This window comes from Dendrobium catenatum, unplaced genomic scaffold (assembly GCF_001605985.2).
Source record: "Dendrobium catenatum unplaced genomic scaffold, ASM160598v2 fragScaff_scaffold_459, whole genome shotgun sequence".
Taxonomy (NCBI): Eukaryota; Viridiplantae; Streptophyta; class Magnoliopsida; order Asparagales; family Orchidaceae; genus Dendrobium; species Dendrobium catenatum.
In genome coordinates, this window is record NW_021318921.1 from 1,272,374 (window position 1) to 1,283,970 (window position 11,597).

Sequence of the window (11,597 nt, forward strand, 5' to 3'; positions counted from 1 at the left end):
TTACGGACTTCCTATCCAATCCGGACACTTAGATCTTTGAACATATACGGATGCGGATTGGGCTTCTGATTCTGCTGATCGGAAGTCGGTTACCGGTTTCTATACTTTTCTTGGAACTAATTTAATCTCTTGGTCCGTCAAGAAACAGGTAACTGTTGCAAAATCTTCGACGGAAGCTGAATATCGTTCCTTATCTTCCGCTACTTCGGATATCTTGTGGCTTCGTCGACTACTTGAAGAATTCAATCTACCACAACACAATCCTACACCGATTTATTGTGATAACACCTCCGCCATTGCTCTCGCTCACAATCCAGTTTTTCATGCTCGGACGAAGCATATTGAAATCGATTATCATTTCATCAGCAATCATATCAAGCAAGGGCCTATTAAAATTCATCATATTAGTTCAACAGATCAAGTAGCCGATGTTCTAACAAATCCTCTTCCCGTCACTAGACACAATCTACTTCGATCCAAATTAACCATTCGTTCATCGAATGATTAATTTGAAGGTGGCTCTTAGCACACATGTACACGTCAGATTATTTACTTAGTTAATAATACATTTTATTGTATTTACTTATTTGTATTTGCCTATTTCCCTCTGCTATTCTCTGTTTCCTGGTTCACGTCATCGTCTTGTCTTTGGACAAGATCTTCTTTCCCGTTCGTCTTTCTTGCCATTGTGCAAGAACTCTGTTAGGTATTGCTAATGTGGTGAATTTTGTTTGATCTTCGGATGACATTCTACATTCAATCTCTACATAAAATAATTTCTCCTAAGGTAGATATATATGCATTTTAAATAGTTCACATGTCTTTTTAGATATAACATCTGATGAAGCATTCTCAATCATATAAATAAAAGATTAGGAAGTATTATTAAGATTTTATTTTATTTTTGTAGTCACGGGAGATTATAATATTAAATATAAATGAATTTTGTTAATCTCACTATACCGTATCCGAACTAAATTGATGCAGAAATAAATATCGGGAAAAAAAGCTATATAATAAAAATGCTGACGTGGGTACATCGGATGCCATGATTCAAACCGACGGCCCAGATCCCGTTTCCCTCACTTTATCTTTCGCTCCCTCCGAGCTACTTGCAAACCCACTTGTACCCCACTCAGCTCTGTCTCTCTGTCTGAAGAGTGAAGAGCTGCCGGAAATGTTGCTCGGTAAGAGGCCGCGACCTCCGATGAGTCGAACCATCAGTATGACGAAGTTCGCCGCCGATTTAGAACTGGCCGACGATTCTCCGCTCTTGTCCGATGAAAATATTCCGGCGACGGTCGCCATCAATCCGCATCAGCAGCTTCAACATCTTGAATCGAAGCAGCCGTGGTGGCCAGGTGATTTTCCGGTTGAGTGTAGGCAGAGAAACTATAAGTGGGCTTCGGCTGCCGCCACGATGATCCAGCCCCAAGGACCGCGGAGGAACTCCGCTGATTTTGCGGCAGCGGTTGAAACGGCGCCGTTTCTCAGGTCCTGTGGTCTCTGCAAGCACAGCCTCAATCTAGGCCGCGACATCTTCATGTATAGGTATTCTCAGGACATCCCGTCCTTAATTTTTTTGTGAGATTTTTTAGCAAATTAAGTCAAACTCACACACATCTCTCATACATAATCTTCAATCCCAAAGCTTCTTAATCGATAGCCAAAGCTCTCAGCAAGAGATCAAGCGACCTGCGTCCGTCCTTAATTAGTTTAAGCCTTTTTTTTATCTGGTTTCTTGGTGTCTTGTCGATTGATTTACTCTGTATTTGTTTCTTAGTTTAGGGCTGTTCTGTATCCTATTTTAAGTAGGGTTTAGGAAGATTTTCTTCAAATCATGCTAATGGGAATTTTAGTGACATTAATACTGCTATTTTGACAAACTTATTATCAACTTTGTTATTGATTTCATTCAGGATTTATTATAACTCGTCATTTATGAGATTTAAGCTGTCATATAAAATAGATTTCAGTTTTGATTCTCTCAAAATTTTTTTAAACCGAAATATAACAAGTTAACATCCCCCGTAGAATAGCGTGATGTTTTTTTCAGATCGAGAGATTTGTTCTGTTTCTGTTTCGTAATCAAATTTTTTTCTGGTTATCGGATTCATGATCGAAAGTGAGAATATCATCCAATAATCTTTTATAACCGTAATTTTAGAGAATCGCTGTTTTTTATCGTTATTTTTGGTGCTTATCTTCGTTTGTATGATTTTTCGTTAGAAGAAGATGCAAATTCTTTTTTAAAATTTTTTTTCCAAAATTTCGCTGATAATTTATTACCCTTTCCTTTCAAATCATTTCAGTTTTTTTATTGATTTTACGATATTTCTTCACTTGAGAGTTGGAAGATCCGAAGATACAAATCAATCTTTATTTTATAAATACATATTCGCTCAAAAAGATTCAAACGTTCTTTCAGTTTCCAACCCTGGAACAGAGATATTATACCCAAAACTCAAGTTTTAAAATTGTTTTTGTGAATAAATTAATTATTTGAAAAATATTTTTAACAGGTTTTTTTATAATCATAAAAATAGATAATATGTAAAAATTTGTTTTTTTTTTAAATTTCCTTAGTCCCGCAGCTAATGAGCTGTCTGTTGACCGGCAAATAAGTCATTCTGCCATATTATTCTAAAATAGAAAATAAATTTGGTTACCGTCCTCACATCTTTTAAGTCATGAGGAATTTTGTAGATTTTGAGTAATTTTAGATGGATAAAAATTAAAATATAAATTAATCATATATAAAAATATCGATTAATCAATTATATATAAGAATTTTATATTTCTTAATATAATTATGCTCGATTATTTATATGATCCTCTGTGCTGTCTTCCTTAGGGGTGAGATTGCTTTCTGTAGCTTGGAGTGCCGGCAGCAGCTAATGAACCAGGAGGACAGGATGAAGAAAGCTCCGGCGACCACCACTTTGTCAGAGCCCTCCGGCCCCGGCGAAACAGTGGCCGCCGCCTGAGAAGAAGAGAACTACATAGACCTTCCTATATGCTATTTGTAAGTGCGAGCGTGTGAGGCAATTGTTAAAGCATGCAAGAATCTAGACTATTATATTTCTGTTAAGCTTCACTGGCTACTAATGAGTTTCCAATCCCTCTCTCTAAGCTATTTTGTTTTCTCTCTAATGAGAATTTGGAGTTGAGGTGGAAGTTCCGTTAGCTGAGATTCCCCTTTCAATTCTCTGTGATTGTGGAATAATTATTAGGTCCGGACGCCTGACGTAGCTCTACATCCAGACACCAATAACATGTCGCCACGTGCTCTTATTCTTTACGGCGCGACCCAACGACTTGGACCAGATATTGCTATGTATCGGCTGATTTGTGCAGACCGGAGTATTGCTAGGTATTGCTCGGTATTGGTCGGCAATAACGAGAAATATCAATCTGTCAAGACCAATACCGAGCAATACTTATCAATACCTAGCAATACCCCGATTTTGCTAGGTTATGCTCGGTATTATTCGGTATTGATAGGTATTGGTCTTGACAGAGCGGTATTTCTCGTTATTGTCAAGCAATACCGAACAATACCGAGCAAAAACCGAACATAGCAATACTGGGTTCCGGTCTGAGTTGATTCTTCGGGCCGCGCTATAAAGAGTAAGAGTACGTGGCGATATGTTATTGATATTCGGATGTAGAGCTACGTCAGGTGTCCGGACCTAATAATTATTCCTGATTGTGGCCACTATTTTCTGGAGATATTGTTGTTTGTATGCTTTAGGAGAGAGAGAGAGAACCACACAAAGAACAAGTAGGAGAGATAAAAAGTTGAGGGGGACTGTTTTTACTTTAAATAGAATCTTTTGATAAGTAACACTATACCGTCCACTAACATCCTATAAAAGAATCTTGATATGCTGGCACTTCGTTTTTCTAAAAAATGTTGGGTGCAACGTATGGTGATATGGATTTCTGATTTTATTTTTTATTTTTTAATTTTTCTCTTAGTACTACCACTTTTATAAAGTTTAAAGTATTTTATAATTTGTGGGTGGGCGATATTGTATTTTTTTTAATCTCAAATTAAGGTTTTATTTGGGGCTTATTATTTTTAAAGTAAATTTTTAGTTAAAATTTTTATTAAATTAAATCATGGATATTGTGTTTGGATGATTGCATGCACGTATAGATATCATGAATATTTTGTTTTTGATAGCCCTAACACAATCTTATAATATATTGCTTTAGGCCAACTCATGAGTTGGCTTGAGCTCGGCTAAATAGATGATTCGAAAGTTTAAGTCAGTTTCGACTGAACTCTTAACTTGGAGAAATCATTACGTATGGTCATCGGACCGTCTGAAGGCTGATCATCATGCACCATGTCACATGATACACAGAGGTACAGCGCCGGTACATAGCAAAAAGGTGAAGTGGCGAGTCCTGATTTCTCTCCGGATGGCGTTCGGTGATAGCACGCAATAATTTCTCCTTAACTTGTGAGTTGGTTTGTTTGATAAATAGTAATATAATATAGATTTAAAATATATTTATATATAGGAGTTTAAGCACAAATTTATCAAAAATATTTGAAAACTATATCTTACTTTCACATATCAATTGATTTTTTATTTTTTTATAATTACTCTTTTATTACTATTTTATTATAATAATTACTTTAATTATAAATTAGATAGCTTAAGTCGACTCAAAGTCGTAGAATTAAACTTGAGCTTAAGCTTGAACTCAGTTTATTATTCAAGATCAAGCCGCGGTGACTCAAGCTCGACTCGACTCATATATTCCCCTACTCATTGCGTTCGATCTTAAGTTTTGTTAAAAAATAGTAAAATAAAATAAAATAAAAAGCATTGTTATGGGTTTTGAAAAGCTCACCCTACTCTATTTTGGAAGTCTCCACTTTTTTTAAATGAGAAAGTTGACATAATCAAATTTCACCTAAATAGTAAGAATTTTATTCAACTCTTAACGTCAAAAATTTCAATTAGTGCAAGATTTAATAATTAATTACTCTTCTTACATGTGATAGCACTATTGATTAAGAGGTGATTAAGCTAACAATTTTATATATATTGCCTTGCATGCCTTGTCTATATTATCATTTTCTTACATTGTTGCTTCATCTTTGTAATGTTAAGATATCACGGCTCTATTGTTTAGTGTATTATTGAGTGGACCTTAGTTTAAAGAATCATAGAGACTTAGGCTTCGTTTGGGACGACTTTCTTTATGCTTCTTAAATCAGTTTTCTAGTACAAAAATTAAAATTTTTGTACTAGAAAGCTGATTTATGTAACAGTAATAAAGCCGTCCCAAACGAAGCCTTAGCTATGCACTTTCGGTTCAATTATATACAATACATAATACATTTGAAGTTGTAAGTTTTTTTATTCCATAGCTTTGATGTTACTCTTTGCTTCGACAACTTTTTACTGTTTTTTAAAATAGTTTTTTAGTACACAAATTTTTGAACTAAAAATTTTGGTGCTAAAAAACTGCTTTAAAAAGCAGTAAGAAAACAATATCAAATGAAATCTTAATTAGATTGCAACATCAGATAATCAAGGATTAAGATTCGTTTGGGACGACTTTTTTATTGCTTTTTAAATCAGTTTTTTAGTTCAAAATTAATTTTTTTGTACTAGGAAGCTGCTTTATGAAATAGTAAGAAAATTATTGGCATAAGTCAAGGATTAGGGTTCATTGATTCTCATATATTCAAGCCCATTTTTAATTAAGTAATACTACACTTCTATCATAGTAGGTACATATTTAAAATAAAAATGCATTGAATGGCTGTTGATAATTAGTTAATTTCATACAAAATGAGTAAATATAATATTTAATTAGATTTTTTATCTCTTCATAAAACTTTTTCAAATTGAGCATTTAATTTATATAAAATATTTCATACAAATATACCAATTTATCGCATATAAAATATAATTTTATTTAAAACTAGCATTTGCTTATTTAAAATTATTTAATTCAATTTTAATTTTATTATTCACATACAAATATGAGAGATTTTTCTCTATGTAACTGAATCTTGAATCTTTGAAAGATTAAAAATTTATCTTTAGAACAAAGAAATAATTTTTTATATAAATATATTTAAAATTAAATGTTTTTTTTCCTGAAGAATTTTTTATCAGCTTCGTACAATCTAAATCATAATAATAGTTTTGAGAAGAAGTGAGTATTTTCTTAGAAAAAAAATTAAATGATGATATTTAATTATTTATCTAAAATTTGATTAAAACATAATTTAAATATTTTTAAAATAAATTAAATATTATAAATTTATTATAATTATAATTTCCCGTTTTTTTTTAATGAGAGAGATTAAAAGATTAAAAATTAAAAATAAATAAATTTAGGACAATTTTGTATTATTTTATTTTATTGCTTCCAACAGCATTGCCGAGAGATGCTGCTTGAAAGAGGCATCTACTAATTTTAATTTCATCAAGTGGGTGTCATTAAAAAAAAAACACAAAGAATGTCATCTTAGTGCTTAATTAATCACTATAATTAGTGGTGTTTAGTGAATCATTATATTTAGTATTTAATAATCTAGTAATTAGCAGATTTATTTAGGCTTCTGTGGCATCTTAGCCGTGAAGTGAAGTGAAAAATAAATCGATAGGTCTCACATCCTTGTGGATCTCCCAACTCTTCACACAGAGTTAATGTCGTCGAGCAAAGGCTCCGACATACAACCTCGGAAAGGTCTTACATCCTTGGCGGATTCTCCCACCTCTTTCCACACAGGTTAATGTCGTCGAGCAAAGGCTCCGACATACAACCTCGGAAAGGTCTTCACATCATGGGGATTCCCCGACCTCTTCCACACAGGTTAACGTCGTGCGAGCAAAGCTCCGATATCAACTCGGAAAGGTCTTACATCCTTGCGGGATTCTCCCGACTCTTCCATACAGGTTAACGTTGTTCAAGCAAAGGCTCTGACATGCAAAAATCATATAGATCTTACATCATTGGTGGATCCAATATCGGTTAACATCGTCGAGCAAATGCTCTAACATACAACATTGTATTGTTCTTACATCCTTGGTTAACGTCGCCAGATTGACGTCAAGGACTTCCATTTAACTTCTTCATAAAGTTAAATTTTTACCCGATGTTGAATTTCCTCTTGTTGTTGGAATTTTTGCCTTGCAGACTTCTTTAACTTTGCTCGTCGACGAATTCCGTCGGTCTCCACCCAGCCGTTAAACTTCTACCGATGTCGGACTTCTGCTCGTCAGCAAACTTCTACCGACGTCGGACTTTCTGCATCGTCGACGAACTTCGTCGGTCTTCTTCCCGACGTAAACTTCTACCCGACATCGGACTTCTCCCTGCTGCGTCGGACTTGCTCATCAGCGGACTCCTATCATCGTCGAAACTTCTGCTTGTCGACGAATTCTCGTCGGTCTTCCACCCGACGTTGGACTTCTACTCGTCGTCGGATTCTGGCCGTCGATGAATATTCGTCGGTCGCTACCCGACGGTGAACTTCTACCCGACATCGACTTCTGCTCGTTAGCGGGACTCCTACTCGTCGTCGGACTTCTGCTCGTCAGCGAGACTCCTACTCGTCGTTGGACTTCTGCTCGTCAGCGGACTCCTACTCGTCGTCGGACTTCTGCTCTCAGCGGACTCCTACTCTTCTCGCGACTTTCTGCTCGTCGACGAATATTCGTCGGTCGTCTACCCGACGTTGAACTTCTACCGAATCGACTTCTGCTCGTCAGGGACTCCTACTCGTCGTCGGACTTCTGCTCGTCAGCGGACTCCTACTCGTGGGACTTCTGCTCGTCAGCGGACTCCTACTCGTCGTCGGACTTCTGCTCGTCAGCGGACTCCTACTCTTCGTCGGACTTCTGCTCGTCGACGAATATTCGTCGGTCGTCTACCCGACGTTGAAACTTCTACCCGACATCGGACTTCTGCTCGTCAGCGGACTCCTACTCGTCATCGACTTCTGCTCGTCGCGACTCCTACTCGTCGTTAGACTCTTGCTCGTCGATGAATCTTCGTCGGTCTTCTACCCGATGTTGAACTTCTACCCGACGTCGGACTTCTGCTCGTTAGCGGACTCCTACCCGACGTCGTAATTCTCCCTGTCGTCAGACTTCTGCTCGTCAGCGGACTTCTACCCGACGTCGGACTTCTCTATGTCGTCAGACTTCTGCTCGTCAGCGGACTTCTACCCGACGTCGGACTTCTCTCTGTCGTCAGACTTCTCCTCGTCGGCAGACTGCTACTCGCCATCGGCTTCTCGCTTGAAATGCTATTTGCAACGCATTCTCGAACTCTCCCCTTTGGCTCCACACTCGATCGTTGATTACTAACGGCTTCAACTCGATCGTCCATCGCCAGTAAACCGGAGGGGGAGGAAGAATCCCGTAGGTTCTATCGCCAGTAAACCGAAGGGGAGGAAATCCCGTAGGTTTCTATCGCCAGTAAACAAGAGGGGAGGAAGAAATCCCTAGTCTATCGCCAGTAAACCGGGGGAGAAAGAAAGAAAAGGTGCAAGTTTCTAAAGGCCTAGGGGCCTATTTATAGTTTGAAGCAAGAAGGGGAAGGTAATTGCAATTTTCGAAAATCCAAATTTTCTAAATTTTCTGAATTTTTCAGAATTTTTTGAGATTTTTTCGGAATTTTTTGGACCCAAAAATAGCAAAAAAACGGCCTCTTTACACGAGTGGGCCCCACCTAAGTCGGTGGCAGCGAACCGACTCACGAAAATCGCGCCGATCCGCGGACTCTTCACGCGGATCGCATGCCAGCAGCGCCAGCAGCGTGCCAAGCCACGCGGAAGGCGGCCGTGGCGCGGGGCGGCAGCGCTGCCGCGGCAGCGCAGCAGCGGGGCCCAGACACAGGCCGCGCAACACCGGGCGCAGCCAGCCCAGCCGCAGGCGCACCAGCCCAGGCGCTGGGCGCACCCAGGCGCGGCGCGGTCCAGCCCAGCGACGCGTGGACAGCGCGCGGGCGGTTCCGCGCGGAGCGGCGGCGGCCGGCCGGCCGGTTCGGCCGGTTCGGCTGCCCGTCCATTCCGGGCCCGAATTTCGTCCCGAAAAGTCCAAATCGACGTTTTTAAGTCCCCAGGGACCGTTTTTCGACGTCCCGACTCAATTTGACATTTCGGAGAGGTTCGGGATTCTACAAGCCAGATCAATCCTGGGTCACTCGGAAAAATTCTCCGAAATTGTGACACATATTTTCGGACTCCTGGAGCTTCGACGTCGAAATAGGGGGCAACTGATACATCCTCAAAAAATTATCTTGATCGGGCACTAATCTCGATGCAAAAATCAAATTGGAAACTTCCGAAAATAATTTCAGGAGCATATGAACTCCGATTTCAGCAATTTATAGTCAAACCGAGCGTCTTGGAAATACGAACCACAACGACACAATGATCAATCCAATCTGAGCCCAAATGAGTCCGAATCATGGTTCAAAGCGCTGTTGGGAGGTTCAAACCGCAATTTGAGTTACCAAACGGTCTCCGATTTTGAGCAGCTATACTCGAATCGAAACGGCTCGACGAGACGAATCCAACGAGCCCAAGATCATCAAATCCGAAATCATTAAGGCCTCAAATGTCCAACGAACGGCTGCATGATCGAAGGATTCGATATCGGCCGTCCATTCGGAATCACTCCCAATTCGCCCTTGATCTCACGCCTATTTACGGGCTGTCACTCCAGAAAAAACATAAATAGAAGCCCTCAATTCTACACCAGGGGGGGAAGTGAAGAGAGAGAAGAAGAAGAGAAGAGAAGGAGGAAAGGGGAAAAGGAGATTCCTCACCTCCTCGGACCACCGCCGGAAGCTCTTCCTGCTGCCTGAAGACGCCGGAACTCTGCCGGATTTTCAGGAAACGCAGGAATTCTGCACAACTCCACGTGATGCGAAATCCTCCCAATTACAAGAGAGTTCCCTCCTCACGGCCGAAACTCCGCCCAAGTGAAGCCGGAGTTCTCCTCTGCCACCAAAGACGTTGACTTCTACCCAACGTCGGACCTTCACACTTCGCCAAGTCTCCACCCGACGCGGACTTCTACCGGCTTATCGGACTTGCTGGACGTCTATGCGAAGATGCATTTCTTTCCATTGCTGGACTCTCTACCTGATGTTGTCCTACTGATCTTCGTGTTGAGCTACAGTCCTTCCGACCTCCGTCGCCAGCCGACTACGGTCCTCCTGATCATGTCGCCCCGACTACAGTCTTTTCGACATCGTCGCACCGTTGATAGGTCTCTGACTTATGGCCGCCGACTACAGTCCTTCCGACCTCCGTCGCCCCGATTACGGTCCTCCTGACTTACGTTGCCGCCGACTACAGTCTTCGCCGCCAGTGACTATGGTCCTCCTGACCTACGTTAGCACGCCGACTACAGTCCTTCTAACAAAGCGAATCGTCAATAATAGCTCTTTGTATTTACATCATGTAATGTACTCCATAAGATGTACATCAAGCTAGGCCTTCTCTCAAGGAAGGCCTCATTTGTAATCGACTGCAAAATACTAGTGGATTCGTTCAAACTGGCTAGGCCCCGTGTTTTCCCCTTTTAGCAGGGTTTTCCACGTAAAAATCTTGGTGTCTCATAAATGCTAGACCCTCTTCCTTATCATGCTGCGTGCCAGATCTTCGTAACAATGCTAAGACGTAAAATATAATATTTCTACCGCCGCGAATACTCCTGGACGCAACAAATATAAATTTTAAACATTTTTTAATAATTTTGTACCTAAAATTCTTGACATAAGATTATCTTAAATTATTTTATACTATAATTTTAACGAGTCAACTCAGCGAGTAATAAGTCGAGTCAGTGTTGCTCAAGATTGGCTCATTAGGCTCATTGAACTCTGCTCACAAGCCATTTATTGGGTCGACTCAGAGCTGATCCACAAGCCGACTTAACTCAGTTACACCGAGAATAGTCAATAAGGCAATAAGGAGTGGTAGGGCATCTTATTGGTTTATCCTTCTTACACGCTTTTTAGGGGATTGTGCATCCTATTCTTCAGCTGGATATTTGATAGAGCATCTTTTATTTTATTTTATTTTGATTTAAAATAAAATGTATTTGTTAAATAAAAAATATCTTTGTTATTTTTATTTTTATGTAGGTGGTGGTGGTCATTTGTGTAGGCAACCAGTGGGTGGTGTCGGTGGCTAGGACGTTGTTGTGGCTGCCTCTGGATCATAATAATTGTCAATAATAATTATTTATAAAAACACTTTAAAAATACAACAACATTAATAACAACAGCAACACGCGAACACTTATGTTGTAAGGTCATAAGCGTTAGAGGAGAAAAATGGAGGGTGTTTAGATAATTTGATAGTCAGTTAAAATTTATTGAATAATCATGATATGAATCATATAAAAACATCTAATAATTTAAAATAATTTTAATATTTAAAAAAAGAAGATTTATTTTAAAAATAAAATAAAAATCTATAAAAAAAAACACATCAAATAAATATGTTTTTGATATGTCATTAAAAATCACTATGATTATGCACTAATTTCGAGTTATATTTGAATTGGAAACTTTCAAAAATTAAAACTTGGATCATC

The 11,597-nt window shown here is 39.2% G+C and overlaps 1 protein-coding gene across 1 annotated transcript; it reads left to right on the forward strand.

Annotated features, from left to right (window-relative positions):
* Window positions 1-1,010: 1,010 nt before the first annotated feature.
* Window positions 1,011-3,191, forward strand: LOC110112603 (FCS-Like Zinc finger 5-like). The gene is made up of 2 exons (XM_020844891.2): window positions 1,011-1,551; window positions 2,855-3,191. Exons 1-2 carry the CDS (start codon window positions 1,049-1,051, stop codon window positions 2,985-2,987), a joined length of 636 nt encoding a protein of 211 aa, XP_020700550.2. The 5' UTR covers window positions 1,011-1,048; the 3' UTR covers window positions 2,988-3,191.
* Window positions 3,192-11,597: the final 8,406 nt, after the last annotated feature.

Excerpts from the sequence above, each read along its gene's own strand:
- LOC110112603 (XM_020844891.2), top strand. The coding sequence starts at position 1,049 with ATGATTCAAACCGACGGCCCAGATCCCGTTTCCCTCACTTTATCTTTC. Across the intron at positions 1,552-2,854 it reads CGCGACATCTTCATGTATAG|GGGTGAGATTGCTTTCTGTA; the intron begins GTATTCTCAGGA and ends TGTCTTCCTTAG.